At 45.4% G+C, this 16,106-nt stretch overlaps 2 protein-coding genes across 8 annotated transcripts in view; both read left to right on the top strand.

Annotated features, from left to right (window-relative positions):
- Window positions 1-5,236, top strand: part of LOC140900526 (protein argonaute-1) — a 48,358-nt gene extending 43,122 nt beyond the window's left edge. For all 3 annotated transcript variants that reach the window (XM_073317939.2, XM_073317940.2, XM_073317941.2), the window contains 2 exons: window positions 321-520; window positions 1,163-5,236. In XM_073317939.2, coding sequence (XP_073174040.1) covers window positions 321-520; window positions 1,163-1,271 — 309 coding nt within the window. In that variant the 3' untranslated portion in view covers window positions 1,272-5,236. The remainder of the gene's footprint in view (window positions 1-320; window positions 521-1,162) is intronic.
- An 8,883-nt stretch (window positions 5,237-14,119) lies between these two features.
- LOC140900509 (protein argonaute-3) overlaps window positions 14,120-16,106 on the top strand; it is a 65,353-nt gene continuing 63,366 nt past the window's right edge. For all 5 annotated transcript variants that reach the window (XR_012155648.1, XM_073317893.1, XM_073317894.1 and 2 more), the window contains exon 1: window positions 14,120-14,454. Coding sequence is in view for 4 of the 5 variants with exons in the window: in XM_073317893.1 (XP_073173994.1) it covers window positions 14,436-14,454 (19 nt within the window). In the remaining variant the exon portion in view is untranslated. The remainder of the gene's footprint in view (window positions 14,455-16,106) is intronic.

Raw genomic sequence — 16,106 nt, 5'->3', positions numbered from 1 at the left:
TAACTCCTAGTCTACATTGCTTTCTCTTCTTTAGCAAGATGATACACAGAAGCTCTGCCAGGTCTGTAAAGAGAGAGCTGATACTGGGGCATCTGCTTCCCCAGCTGTTTTGTCAGCTCTGCAGCTTGTTCCCATGCAGAAAGCATCTTTCCGTGCAGCCTTTGGATCTGTCTCTCCTGCTCAGACTTTTGGCCAGGGTCCCAGTTAGATCAGGTGGGTGGGAGTGCACGTGTATGTCCTTTCAGCGGCCCACTTCTGGCTCTGATCACGAGACACACTCAGATGGCATCTCCAACTCCTCCCCCTCTCCTCCTTCCCAGGGTACGAGCAGACCTTCCCATTACTACGTCCTCTGGGACGACAACCGGTTTACAGCAGACGAGCTGCAGATCCTCACGTACCAGCTCTGCCACACCTACGTGCGCTGCACCCGCTCAGTCTCCATCCCAGCACCAGCATATTATGCCAGATTGGTGGCATTCAGGGCACGGTACCACCTAGTGGACAAAGAGCACGACAGGTGAGTGGTGCCGCTGCACAGAGGCGCTCCCGGGCTGCATGGCACCATCTTCGCTGTCTGCCAGGTGTCCTCTCGAGCAGCGCTCCCCCACTATCTGATGTGGGGGACCGGCAGTTTTTTTCCCCAACGTGTGCGAAGACCGGCAGCCGATGGCTCGTGGACCAGCACTGGTCCGTGGACCACCACTTTGAGCGGCACTGCTCTAGAGGACCCCTCCAGGGTAGGAAGTGTGGGGAGGGGCAGGAGAAGAGTGCGGCGGTAATAGGTTCATGCCCGTGCTAGGACAGGCAGCCAGCTGGTCTTTGGGTCTTAGCACATGTAGACTGGGGCTGTACTGTTTTTGCTCTGCAGCAGACCTAGGGAGCAGTTCTGGGCTGTGCACAGAGCTCTCAGCCCCAGGACGGGGTGCTAAAATGGCTTTAAGTCTTCCTTTGTGCCATCCTGATCCTGGGCTGCTCGGAGGGTTGGAGTGGCTGCCAGCTGAATCTAGACAGCCCTGGGGGCCTGTCAGAGTTACCTCAGCCTTCCTGCTCTGCCCTGGGGGCTTCTGTGCTGCATGAGGTGGGCTCGCCCCTTGACAGGTTCTCAACGCTCCCACAGTGCACACGCTAAATGATCCAATTGTGTGTTTTGCACTTTCAGCGGAGAGGGCAGCCATATATCTGGACAGAGCAATGGCAGAGACCCGCAGGCGCTGGCAAAGGCTGTGCAAGTTCATCAGGACACTTTACGTACCATGTACTTTGCTTGAAAGCCTAACTTTTCTTACCTCACTCAAGAAAGCTTTCAGATTTGTAGGAGCCATACAAAAAAGGAAGCATTGAGACACCTTGTTTGTTCCAATGAGAATCACTGCAGGGCAGGCAGCGTCGCTTGAGGCAGGAGACCAACACCATGTGCAGGAGAGACACCAGACACCTTCATAGTATGGGAAGAGACTGATTATTTTTCTGGTTTTGCAAATCTCCACCTCCAATGAAGGTGTTTAAAGAAGGGATAAAACAGAAACAGGTTTTAATTTTAAAACGCAATACACTATAGACTTCTGACTGCAAAACAAAGGAATTGGTCCTCCATTGCCAAACAGATGCTGGTTGGTATTTTGGGGGTGGGGTGGGGGGATTTTTAGAGCCTTAAACAGAAGACTAGATTTATAAACTAATATTTTAGGATACAAGATGCTTTAATGGGTGAAGGAAAAAAACTAGTTTATAGAAAAATTCTAACACTAACATTTCCCCCCCCCATGTAACGTAAGGCACCCTAGCACTTAGCTCAGAACTGATGAAATCTGTCTTCCTTATGTTAAAAGCTAGTTAGCTGCTGCCATTTGAAGCAACAGTCACAGACTTTTCCTTGGGTGAGTGCCTTACTACGATGCTGCAAAATTTCAACGTTTTTATCTTGTAAGGAAAAAACTAGGAATCTTGTCTTGGTGGTGGTCCATCTTTCCATCTGAAGGAGTTAATTTTATATTCATAAAGTTACAGGTGGTGTTAGATCACAACCTCACAATGGTTAAACTCCATTGAAAGACGTGCACTTTCATATAGGACAAGTTTAATAGCTGCTGACCCGTTTTTGTTTCCAGCACACTATTTTGTTATTTAAAACTGCATTTCTGACAAATGGGGGCATTCATCCCATGAGGACAGAAATCTCCAGATTAGTTTTTTTTTCTGAATTTCTACAATGATGGACACATCGGGATTTTTTTTACTAAGCATTATTTTTATATGATACGAAGTCTGTTGCCAAAATTCACAAGTCATTAACATTGTCAGTTTACATCCCTGCACTTCCTGAGACTGTATGTTCATGCCAGAAATTTATAGTATTTCCTGTCCAATGAGTGCATTACTAACTGCAGTCCATGCAGCGTTGGGGTATTCTTTTGTAATGTTCTTGTGTATCTCCCATGTGTCGTGTATATCCATCACATCTTTATAGGCTGTTTGTTTTCTAAATTACTACCTGCCCGACTCCAGCATGTTCAAACTGTCGTGGTAGTTTCCGCTGCTAGGTATTACTGCTCTTCGTACCACAGATGTTATTGGTTTCATGCACGGGGATTTTAAAATCTGAAATGCTGCCAGATTGTTCATCATTCTGAAGAATGAAATGCGTTTTACTGTCACTGGGAATTTCCTACTGATTTGTGCTCATAAAAGGAAAAAGCATGGGGTTCCCCTCCCTGCCCCTCCCCCCAACAGTAACACGCTGATGGTATTTTAAACTCCTTTTGCTCTGTGGAATGACCCTTCTGCACGGAAAGCTGCGGTAGCTACTCACTAGTTATAATAAATGGGCAGGTTATCCCAGTTTAATATTTAAGCATGCACCACAGATTTCCTTCAGGAGAAGGAATGCTTTGTCCATCCAGTTCCTGGACTGACAAGGGGAGCAGCTCTTATGATTTTACTGCCAAAGCAAACCAGTTTTAAAAGCCTAGCAACCCCTGTGCTCCACCAATACCCATTGCTATAAGCACATTTTATTTCATACCTTCTGATATTTAAACTTGCCTTGCTAGTAGTTCATAAAATCAATTTAGATCACGTTCACCATCACACTCTATTCTAATACAATAAATTATTTGTACTCTTCCCCCCTTCACACATTGGGCACCATGTTTGTTATGAGTTAAAAGATCCGTATGCTATGCAAACTAACTGTTGAGCCCACCAGTGCCACATTGTGTGAAGAACCTAAATCTAGAACAGTTGTGCTTTTCAAGACTTGAGTGTTTGGATCATAGTCTCCTTTCCACCTTGTATCAAACTCTGCTTCTGTTTGTTTGCACAGGGCAGAGGCAGGAGGCTGGGTGGTGGTCATGGTTGGTTGGATACCCAACTCTCAAGCGGGGGTTAGAGAGTAGGGAATACATCAACACTAAGTGAGAAGCCTACATTCCTTTATAGAAGTGCCTGCATGGTGACACGAAGTCAGCACCCCTCGACTCCATTCCCAGAACTCCGCTTGGTATTCATTGAAAGGATGATCCCAGAGGGGAGAAACCCACCCAGTCTTGTAGTGTAGAAAGCTCCTAATTAAGGATAAAAATTGGGTTTCAGTTTAGGTCACACATTGTTGTGTGTCTTTCCACATGTTCTCCACATCTGTGCTTAGGTTGAGGTTCTCTTTGAAACTCAGTTCATTCACCAGCATTACAAGTGAACGTACCTTGCTGCTGTTGTAAGGTCAAAGGATTTATTTTTTGTTACTGTTTTAGTTGGGTCTGGAATGCTGAAATGTCTTTTAGTAGCTGTGGCCTAGCACGTGCCATTTTAACCATTTGAAGGGAGTGTGTGGGGGCATTTACAGAAACTGCCTGTTGCTCTGTAAACATTTTTTAACTAAGACTTGAAATGTAACATGGACCTTAAGATTTGCACTCATTTGTAAGGTGGCTGTTCATAGAGAACTGTGAATGAAGACACACCGATGAGGACCTGGTTTTAACAACTTATAACTACACAAAAGCTTCATAGCTCGTGAAGTGCTCCACTGAAAACTTTGCAGATCATGTTCTGCCCTTATCTCACCCCATGCACATTGGATTTTAAACCAATAAAAAAATGAAATAAATTTTGTAGTTGCTTTGCCCTCTGAACCATGTTTCCATTTCCAAGACATTTCAATGGGTTAGATTTACCCGCATGTTATGTATATTGGATTATGCACTGTACCTTTAACATGGCTTCAGTATTCTGTATTTCTACCCTTTTCGCGTCTGAAGTATAAAGAAGTAACTGCATGTCGGGGTGCTGTGTGTTTTACTGCCCAGGGCAGATAGGTGTTAACCCATATACATATCACGATTTATAGTTAGGTACAAATCCCATGTAAGCAACTCAGACAGCTCCTGTGACTTTCTGAATATGCACACGTCCCTTGTACAACTGGAAACATTGCCAAGTGCTTGCAGTTCTGTGGGAGATGGAATAACTTCAATTTAACTGTCAGTTGCTTAATGAGCTTGTTTACATTATGCTTATATCTGAACAACTAGGGGTGTCCGAGGGCAGAACATACCTCAAAAGAACTTGGAGGAGGACAGAGAGGGTGTTCTGATATTTGCAAGTCTGAGATGCTCTGATACTTAGTATTGAAAAGCTTGAACCTTTATAAGCTCAAGTGTTCAACACTGCAAAAATGAAGTTTTCTTTTTAGAAAATTAGTGCAAATAGAAGAATGGGTTGATCCTTTTGGGGAGGGGAATCGAGACAGCAGAACAGCAATAAAAAAGTGAAATACATATCTTGTGCTTGTGATTTGCACTTCAAAATATTTGTGAAAGAAAACTGTTGGGGACTCCAGTGCTTTTGTGTTCAGTTTCTAACCCCTTTTGTACCTCCTTATTCAAGCAATTGTTGAACTGTACATAGATGTTCACGAGACACTCTGTTTGCTTTGTTTTTTTCTTTTCCTTGTGTTTGTGTGTTTGCTTTCGATTGAACTTCGTGTGGTCCGTTTGTTGAATAGACATGAGCAGCTGATGTACAGTACTTATTAAAAAAACAAGCAGCAGCACAACTTACTTTGTAAAGAAAATAATGGCTTCTATTTTAAAGGTTGAATATCAATTTTTGTATGAGGGGAATTAAGATTGGTAAAGAGTAATGATATCCTTGGATTAGGCCAAAAGAAAATACATAACCAGCTCTTTATTTAAAAAAAATAAATGAATTAAAGAGTTCCAGAACACCGTATTTATATTTTGCTTTATTGCTTCTGTGGATTTTTTGCCTTGGTTCTGATTTATGCTTGCAATTTTAACTTTGCAGTCCCCAGTGTCTGATTCTGTAACTGCTGGCAGGAGACCTAATAAATAAAAGCAATGTTGTTATGTTGGGGTGACACTTCTGAGTCAGATGCAGGGAGAACCCCCTGGGGAAAACCACATATACAAAGTGATAGAAGCATAATCGAGAAGGGCTCAGGTACAAACAAAAACACTCAGCTGTACTTGGATTACATCAAATACTGCAGGGGTAACAAGTCTCCTTGGTTTCCAGCCTGTTTTAATTTCATGAGAGGAAAACAGTGCAAATAGTTCTCTTAAAATTTCCTGGAACGTGGTAACTAATCCAAGTTTATTAATAAAGAAGTGTCCTCTCTCTGGGGCAATGCTGACTCCAGTTGGACTTAAACTCCTAGGTTATTAGACATCAAACAGCAGTATACGTTTTTGGAAAGGTAACTTGTTCCAGAATTCTTATTTGGCTTGTGATCCCAATACGTTAATGGTTTCCAGACAGGTAATATGTAGGCAAATACATGTTCTGTAGATTTTGTTATGACTTTAATTACAAAACCCAATTTGGGAATACTATAATATTTAAATATTAAGTTGAATATATTTGTTCCTTGGCTTAGAAATTCCCTTCCATTTGTGTAATTTACATCTTCCTGCCGATTTTTTTTTATTTCTTGTACTGTTACAAACTGTAAGTTCCAGAAGGTGTACAGTGAAACCACATTGTCCAGCCAGATAGAACAGGGCCACACATCTTACTTGGGCAAACAAAGTTTTGGTAGAGGGGAGACCTTCAATTTAAGTATGCAGGTAAGACAGAAATTAGCTGCACTGCATTCTATACACTAGATTTTTTTTATCCCACATCACTGGCTTCAAGCTGCTTTAACAACTGATTTCAGGCTTCCTGTGGGTTTCTATGTGTAATCTCATTCTCTAGATTTGTGCCATTTCATAATATTTAGCACTTTCCATTTTCAGAATTCTTTATGAACTACTTAATCCCCTCAACAGCCAAGGGCAATGCACCTTAGTGCTTGGGGTCTGTGAAAGTAGGTAGTTTATCTCTTAATGAGGCACTCGGCGCTAGTTGTGGTTTGCCCTGTCTATAAGTATTGACATAACTTTTAAAACCGAATTTAGTGGGTGAGCTGTAATTGTGACTTCTTGAATAACGTAAGGCCCTTTCTAAAATAAGGTGTTTGATTGCTAATAACCACACAAGCAATTACTTGCTAACTGTCAAGCCGTAGCATAGGGAACAGTTGCTTTACAGTGTATTTTTGAGTGGATGCCTCTGAAGTACTCATACAAATCTTTGTCCTGCTACTTCCATGTGCTGTATCTATTTTACTAAACCATAATCCAAAGTACGTGTTTATCTTGCAATTTCAAAAGGACTATTCATGAGATTAAGGTTTGCAGGTGTGGGTCCTGTTTAGACGGATGGGTCTAAAGTACTGAAAAAATGGACTGGACACATGCCAGTTTCCAAGTGGTAGTTAGCATCTGCTATTCTTAATCCTTGAGACCCTGGTTTGCATTCTGAACTAACCAGCAGTGAGATTAAAGGCCTGGGCTACATATTAAAAAATAAATCAGGTATTTATTTAATTTATTTAATAAACCAGAAACACACCATGACCTTGAACTGCTGACACAGAGAAGGGGCACGGGGACATTGTCTGAAACTTGAGATATTCCAAGGTTTAGTGTGGAGTGAATTTTCAGGAATTGGGAGCTTCTGACTTATGGGTTGATAGTGAAGATGCTGGTAGGCTACCTTGGTGCTAATACACACTGCTCTTAGCAAGCATTTATTGAGTGGGATGTCCGTAGTCAGCTGAATTAAATATATTAGAATGTGGAACTATATTAGGTTTTAATGAAATCCTCAAGCTCAACAGACATGTTTAATTGTTACTTATTACAAAGGGAATCCGTAAAATACTGTTATTAAATGTAAACAGTTTTTTGGCCATTAGTACTTTCCGTTTCATAAAGGAACAAAATGTACTTTAGTCAGGATGATCCTAACTATTAAAATCTCTAGACTCTGTGTTCTGAACCGTGCATACTTCAGAAAAAAAGCCACCTCTTATGCTGAAGAAGTGGATAATGAACAAAATTCAGCTTCAGCCTGTGTCCTTTGTCAGGTGGATGGAACTTAACTTTAGAAAAAAGCTGCAACCTTGTGTTACAAATGGCCTCCTTAGAGAAACAAACCCGGTTGTGGTGACAGTATTCATGTAAACTGCAGAAACTCATGTGCTTGCATGACTTTAAAATGTGTGCAGGTGGCAGGGCGTGTTCTTCCTCAACTGAATATACCTGACGAGCTTGTTCAGGATAAGAGTTACTCTTAAACTGAGGGGAGAAGAGACTCCTCTCAGGACTTCAGTTAGGGAAAGAGAATGTTTGCTTTTCATTTCCAGTTTGAGTCATTTTACCATGTTCTTGGATTAATGGGTGTGAAGCGCAAACTTGATCCAACCAGCTCCATGAGCAAAGTCTAGATCCTGTAACTCATGTTCTCTGAGAGCTAGCCCCTGAAGCTCCACTCCTAGTGTTTGAGACATTCTCTTATGCTGTAACCATCTTCCCTAGGAGCTCCGCTCACCCAGACTTGCCAGGCAGAGCAGTGCTCAACTAAAAAGCCCTGTTTGAAATGGGCACCCCCTCAATTAAAATTAGGAAATGTGACCCTGTTTCCAAAAAGCAGCAGTGAGAGGAAGAGCTGGTCAGACCTAGAACAAGACTTACCTGGATAATATTGTACAGCAGTTTTCCTACAGCAAATAGTTTTCCAAGGAGAGGATAAATGTCGCTAATGATGCAACTCCCACTGCTTGAGGTAGCAATGAAGGTCTGTGGAAAATCTGAAGTATATTTAGCAGTACATCTTGCTTCATCTGTTTTGCTGCCGTAGGCATGAAGGAGTTCCTGCACCAACTCCATAAAGTGCACAGTCTGTGTTCAGTCATCTTGCATGTAGAGAGTAGGCATCCTTCAGTCTCCACAGACCACGTATATGTGCCCCTGAGAGGTTAAGAATTTACTCAATTGGTTTGGTTAGCTGTGACCATGGCTGAAGAGACCCACTTGAGAGAGACAATTTCTGCCACATCTGTTACATTTAAAGGTGGTGTTTCAACCCTTTCAGCTCTGCCTTCTGCGAGCTCTTTTCTCCTCTGCTAAGCTGGATGGCTTCCTCTCGGAACACCGGAGACCTTTGCTAAGCTCATGTTTCCAAAAGCTGTGGTCTTGAGTATGATTTTCCCAGTTATTCACATCCATGTCCATTTCTTTGAGGTCTCGCTTGCGCATGCATCCTTAAAATGCAATTTTGGGCATCCATTGCATCTTTTTCCAGATGCCAATTCACCTTAGAGGGTGTCCTTTGGGATGCATCCATCATTCATTCAACATACATGCCCAAGACAGCGGCGGCATCTTTGAGGAGTGTTTGCATGCTGGCCCTTTTGAGCACCTCAGTGTTGGTGACTGTCCCTCCTGGAGATTCCAAAGATTTGACAAAGGGAATGCATATGAAAGCTGTTGAACCTCTTTCTGATGAGAATATAAAGTCCATGCCTTGCTCCCGTACAAAAGTGTACTGATAACGCATGCATGATACACACAAATCTTTGTACGTTCTGTCAGTTTGTTGTTTTGCCAGACCCTCTTGCTCAGTCTAGATACTGTAGTGGCAGCTTTTCCGATGCAGATGTTGAGTTCCATTTCAAGTGAGAGGCTGACTGCAATAGTGGACCACGGGTATGCAAACTCGTTCACCACTTCAAGTTGTTGATCTTGGTGAAGAACGCTTCCTCATTGCCTTGGCACATTGTTTGTCTTTTTTTAGGCTTATGGTGAGCCTGAAGTCTTGGCAGGCTTTGGAAAATCTTGCAGGTAGGATATGAAAAACTGTTGAAGGGCCAAATTAGGTAGGGGTGGGTGGGTGTGTAAAATACCTTCCCTAGTGAATGTCAGCCTTTATGCTCATCACAGTGATGCCCCAGCCTCTCAGGAGTCTTGCACAAATGGAAAAATATGAGGATAACCCAAAAGTCCGCATTAAGATTGTGTTGCGAATATCTAAAGACCATATTTGTCCTTCAAGTTCTTTGGGACTCTAGGCCAAGCCTGTAGCACAGTTCAGGGGCCAGTGTAAGCTTATGGCATAGTCAAAATCTTCAGTTTTAGGGGACATCTTGTAATCGTAGTAGTAGCAGTCACTGGAGGCTGTGGCTACTGCCAGCCATGTGGCAGGGGTATAACCTTTTTAAATCCAGACCTATGTTATCTTTTAAGGTCCAGGAAACAAAGATCATTCTCTAAACTGCACTACTGGGTGGAGTGGTTCTCTCTGTCTATTGCTGTGGGGGTGTCAGCATCTCTCTTGTTCTCTGAACTTGACTGCCCCTGCCCTTCCCTCTGACTCAGTTCCTCTTAGGCTTGGAGTCTCTTCCAGCATTGGCATTATGCCTCCATAAAACCTTTCCTGTTCCTCAACTTGTTGCTGTGTCTCTGCTTCCCGTATGCCACAATGCATGTTAGCCCTTCATTTATACAACTGATGCCCCTGACAAGCTTGTTCAAAGACCCTTAGCTGTAGATATGCTCCCTATTGTGTATCTGTGGTAGCAAAAACCCCATGGGATGGCAGAGGTGCTTGGTATCTTAGCCTTGTCTACACTAGAGAATTGTAGTATTGTGACTAACCATCATGCAGCGTCCATACTAGCCATCCTGTTTGAGCTGTACCAAGTCCACTGCGTCCGCCCAGAACGCTCCCTGCACCATGGCAGCTTTACTGGATACATCTCCTGCTTTTCCCAGTAGTTCCTCCTCCACTCTTCTGCCCTAAGCACTCAAGATTTCACATATTTTATACGTATAAAATGTACATGCTTAGTTTCAAAAGTGAAATAGCCCATGGATTTGAGCCTTAAGCAGGGAGGGCAGTGGAGGCACCCTGGGGGTATTGGTGGGTTTTTTCCAGGCCCAACTAAACTGTCAGTGCTTCCGCTTCGGAAGTGCAGAGCAATTTGGTGCAGCATGCAATGGGTCTGAGCCTTGCTCACCTCACTACAGCTGTAGTAGCTTTGGCAACATTGTGAGCATTTGAGCTCCAGTGTGAGCATTTTGTGTGTACAGGTGTGCCAAGCGCTTTCACTGCTGTAAATCTCTGGCACTGGAGAGCCCTTGGAGCAGTGATATAACAGTGTAGTGTTGGGGTAACAGCAGAAGTTAGCTTCAACTACTGCAAAGTAGGGCTGCTACTTAACTGTTTAATAAGGTTACTTCTGCATGGGCTTTTGGGTGCAGATGAAAACCTTAACATTGAGGTCAGTATGAGGACGGAAGTCACCACTGCTTTTCAGTTGAGACATAATGGCATTTCTTTAGAATCCCCCTTGAATCTGTCTTGGGCTGGAAGTTTATCATAAACCACCAGCAGCTGTGGTTTACCCTGCTGCAGGAACATTATGTCCAGCTCTGATATTGGGCTGCCTGTGTCAGAAAACATTTTGGTTGTTTTTAAGTAGAGGGAGGGTTTAGTTCAGATGTTTGGGGTTCCCCCCCTTACTGGTGTCATTTATGTGGGCCTATTTGCATGATGATGGAGGTTTAACCTCCTCCTCTCATCCTATTCAAAGCCACAAGGCCTTTATCCATGTTATGTTTTTGTTTTGTTTTTGTGATCCCATTCGTTCATCCTAACAGCTTCTGTACAGATATAAAAATCAATGTAAAATCAGGGTATTAATTTCCCTGTCAACCTGCTGTTTAATGTACATTGCTCTGTTTAGCATGGCAGAAAGCGTATTCCCCCTTCCCAAACACACACATCTCCCTGCTTTGGTAGTGTAGTGAGCCCCAGCTTTAATTCCAAGAACAGCACCTGGCTTTTGTGCATATAAAGAAATTTTCAGAAACTTGGCCATGTAGCTTTTCCCAGCTCTTGGGAGGAAATAATCCTGTCCTAAATCACCGAAGAAACTGGGCAGCTAGGGCTAAGCCCAGCACTAGTATCAGCTGGGGCTAGCAGCCAGCATTGGGCAGAGTTAATTATAGCAGGAAGAGATAGCAACTCAATGCAGAAACACACAAGTGGCTGCTGACCTTTTTTCTGCAGCATGCACCGTAAATGAGAGTCTCAGCTGAACCCTCTTCTGCTTCTACCCCTACTTCCTTTCCTAAGAGTTTTATTCCACACGTATTATTTTTCCACCATTCAACTGTGATCCTTAAAAGTAATTCATGCTGGTTGTTCGGGAGGGGGTTAAGCCATAGCTATGCAGATACTGATGTGTGTATCCATTTTCCATGGTGGATTGGCTTGTTTTTAAAAGAAAAGAGGAAAAAATAGTGTTGCTCCTGAGGATTTATTTGAGGAACACTCTACACGTCTAGTCAGGGAATAACATGTCTCTTAGTACATGTCATCCTGCCATCTTCCAACATTAATAATCTGGACTATAAACTGCATATAGGCGTCACTTCATCCACCCCTCAAATGCATCAGCATCTGGCTTTTCTGTATATTCTGGAAAATTTCAGGTTACTTTCTCTTGTTTTTGTGAGTGATTTAAAGGTACACGGTCCACTTTACACCAAAATTTAAATGCGGTAAAAAGACCGACCGTAGAAAACTTAAGACCAATATAAACGTGTCCACAGCTTGAGAGACAAGACAGCTATTTTACAATCACAGAAGCACTGCATCTCAAATGGTACAGCACTGAAAATCTGAGCAGGAACCCATGCATAAGCAAAAGTGAAACTGACTTTACTTTTCATAGATTAAAGTGAGACAAATGCAAAAAGGAAATAAAAGGTGAAGGTGTTTTTAAAATTCCTTCACTTCATTTAAACAGGACCAGCAGTAGAAGGACAATAAAGGGGCAGAATAAATTCACTGAGCCTAAAAGTTGTTTCTTGTGGGTTAGTACAGTCCTACTTTCCTTAACCATTTAATTTAGCTCCACATCATTCTTTCCCCGCTCTTGTTTTTTTCTATTTAAACTCTCTCTCCTTTCTGGCTTTGAGTCATCGTGTTCTGTTTACAAGCAGTGGTGCAACTGCACTGGTACTAGCTGTCAGATCCTAGCATGCTCACGCCTTTTTTTTTTTTTTGGGCGGGGGGGGGGAGGATGGGGACTTATTGTCAGCATAACTTTTCTTTTGAGGTGTGTGGTTTTTTTTTTTTAACACCTCTGAAAGACAAAAGCTTTATTGTTCAGTTGCCAGTGTAGACAAAGCCTATGCCTCTGTGCTATAGATCCCCAGGGTGTTTCAAGCTCCTGAATGGAGTCCAGCCACTACCCCAGTGGCAGGGACCCTAGACACATATGCAGGGTACAGATCTATCTGGCACCCAGCTACCTAGACTCTCTGGGCCCAACCTGACCCTTCTCACTCCCCTGTATTTAAACAACTCCTCTGCCAAAAATCCATCCAACAGGTGTGAAGCTTCTGGTTACAGTTTAACTCTCTCAGGGGCATGCAATAGTTGTGAATCAGTCACACGCTTTGTTCAATCTACTTTATATTTAATCACGTAAAGTACAGGAGAGTACAGATGATACAAAACAACTGGACAGCCTAAACATAATGTTCCTCAGTAGCTCCCATTCCCCTGGGAGATCATCTGTGTCCTGTGGACAGGCAAGATTCTCTGCACCCCCACCCAAGTTGCCTCCCTCATCTTAATCTGGGGCAAAACAGCTCATTTCTCCGGGGCAGCTCTCCCCCCTCCCCGACCTTTACAGCTGGGGTCTCCTACTTCTTTTGTTCTACCTTTTTAGTAATTTCCCACTACTCCCCAAACCCCCACTGTCCTTCACTCAGACGGAGGAAGTGTCTTCTCCCACACGGAGCAAAACTACCGCCCTCAAGCATTTAACTTACAGCAGACAGTTCCTGAGTGCTGATCATTCACCATAGTTTCTGGCCTGCCCTGACCACTCCGCTAACGCCTGGGCCCTCCACATACGTACAGGCTTGCCACGCCACAGCCATTTCCTACATACATGTAATAAAGTTATCCACGCTTCAGAAACGGCACAGACCGAAGAGAGCCCCCCGCTTTGTCGCACTAGCCCCCTAGAGCAGGCGAAAGCGGGGGCAGGCATTTGGACCACCGCGCGGAGCGGGTTTCCTGGCCTCAGAGGTAAAAAGCCCTGTGAGGACCCCTCCATGGAAGGGGGGGACAACAAACGGGAAATGACTCAGGGCCGCAAAGCAAACCTCTGACTTTAACTGAGCTGGTTTTAAAAGTGCTTAGGAACCCCCCCCCCCCCCGCAGTGACAGCGACTCCCCCGCCCCCCTTAGTCACCCTGCTGGTGCCTCTCTGACCCCACGGGCCCCCCCCCCACGACAGCTCTGACCCCACGGGACCCCCCCCCACGACAGCTCTGACCCCACGGGACCCCCCCCCCACGACAGCTCTGACCCCACGGGACCCCCCCCCACGACAGCTCTGCAGGCGGAGTGACCGAGCCAGTGCCAAGACCTGAGCCCAGGCAGCCGGACGCCTGCCCCAAGCCAGGAACGGAACCCAGGCGTCCGACTGGCCAGAGCCGCGGACACCATTCACGGAACCCAGGCGTCCGAGGCCCCGGGCTATCCCCCTACACTGGCCTCCGCCCGCCAGCGGAAGCGCCGACCACCGCCACCCCAGATCCCCTCCCCGCTTTGCGTCATCCCCCCCTCCCACCTCCGTTTTTACCACTTCCGGGCACACCCTTTCGTCGCGTCACGGATGAAGAGCCGAGGGGAGGGGGCGGCGCCGGAAGCGGTTCCCCGGAAGTGAGCGCGACCGGCGGGCGGGGGAGGGTGGAGCTTCCGGCGCGCGGTAGGGCCGAGGCACACGGAGCGAGCGCAGGGCGCGAGCCGGGGCTGCTGGCGGCCACGCAACTTCCGCTCCTTGAGCTCCCGCTCCCAGCGCGCGCCGCCTGCGAGCGATCGGCCGGCACCGGCTGAGGGGAGGGAGGCCGCCCCGCTGCCGTCTGCCTCACAGCCCCGCTCCCCGGGCCGGCCGGCCGGACCCGGCGCCGCCGCGGGGGAGAGGCGGGACCCTCCGGCCCTGCGGGGAGAGGCAGGACCCTGAGCCCGCAGCCTGAGAACGGCCGCCCCCAGCTCCATGAATGGAAATCGGCAGCGCAGGTGGGGGGCCGGGGCGCCGTGGTGGGAGCCCCTGAGGCGGGGGCGAGGCGGGGGGCCGGGCCGAGCCGAGCCCTGGTGGCTGGGGTGGGGCGGGTTCGGTGGGGGGCCGCGGGCGCTGCCCAGGGTGGGAACTTGGGGGCCCGGCTGAGGCGGTCTCGGGGGCGGGGGTGAGTCTGGGGTGGAGGAGGCGCTGCTGGGGGGTTTCGGGGGGGTATCAGGGGCTATGCGGGGGGGGGGGGGCTGGCGTGAATGCAAGGCAGGGACCCAGCTCGAGGGGGTTGGCTGGGTGCGGGGAGCATTAGGGGTACACGGGGTCGGTGCGGGGGTCGGGGTGAGGAAAGGGCTGCCTGGCTGATGCCTTGTGAAATTACCCCGGAGTGTGTCTCACCGAGCTGGGGACCCACTGAAGCCCCCCCTGAAGTACAGGCCAAAGTGGGGCCCGGCTCAAGAGTCGATCTAAAGCTAGATTGCTCTGCTCTGACCCCCCAGGAGTGGCTTCGCCTTGGTAACCAGCCCCATTGTTGTGGGCGGTTTCCAGGAGTTGTTTCAGGCAGCCACTGAGAACTGAGGGGGTGTGAGACAGTAATATCATGAACCTGCCTGTCAAACACTTGCTGAAGTTCTTGGGGGAGTAAGGACCCCTCTCTTATGGGATATCAGTGGCCTTTGCTTTTTACCAGTCCTGCCTGATAAACCCTTATTCAGTTAAAAAGAAGCTGGTCTTACAGCAGCCCTGCCAAATTTACCAGTCTGGGCTCAGAATTAATTTGCCCTCTATCATGATGATTTTTGGGTTGGGGAAAAGATATTTTACTGAAACAGCTTAATATGCATTCTGGGTGAGAGGAATTTTGCAAAGTTTTGCTTATACAATGTTGTGTATGTTGGTTAAGAAATTGTCTGATTTCCCGTTTATTTGCTTATTAATCTTAATATGTGTGAATTTGAACAGGACAAGTTTTGTCTGACATTATTTCTGTTTAGTGATGGCTAGTTTCAAAACTAAAATAATTGGGCAGGTACTACTGATAGAAACTTAATCATAGGAAGTATAGCAGAATATAATATTTTCTTCCTTAGAGCTGTCTACACATGGTAAAAAGAATGGAATATCTCATAACTGAAATTTTCCAGTCCAAATAGTGTTTGCTATATTACGCAAACTGGCATGTGACGAGTCCTTTGAGATGTTGTTGCCATGAAAATTGAAGCTGTCCCATGAAATTGATAATCATTGAGCATGGGCTCTGTGTAGCTTAAAAGCTTGTCTCTCTTACCAACTTCTGTTGATGCAATAAAATATTACCTTGGCTCCGTCATTGATAAAGTGAGCACTTGCTAACATCTATTATATAAAACAAGTGAGACACATTATTAACAGTTGTGTAACTGATGGACTTTAGAACCTTTTTTAAAACTTTGTCTAATTGTAGCCTGGTCTGTTCATTGTGTAACCATGCTCACCATAAAAAGTATTTAATGTTTTCATTTTAGTGTGTGATCTTATTACAAATAACTAGTATATAGTTACTCAGCATTTATGCACCATGTATTTCATATAGTCTTTGGCTCCCTCCATGTTGTTAATGTGTATTTTTGATAAGAACAGATTTAAAATTTTTATTAAAGCTTACGTTAAAATTATATAATAC

This window comes from Lepidochelys kempii, chromosome 19, assembly GCF_965140285.1.
Source record: "Lepidochelys kempii isolate rLepKem1 chromosome 19, rLepKem1.hap1, whole genome shotgun sequence".
NCBI classification, from domain to species: Eukaryota; Metazoa; Chordata; order Testudines; family Cheloniidae; genus Lepidochelys; species Lepidochelys kempii.
This window is presented reverse-complemented; position numbering and strand designations above follow the sequence as displayed.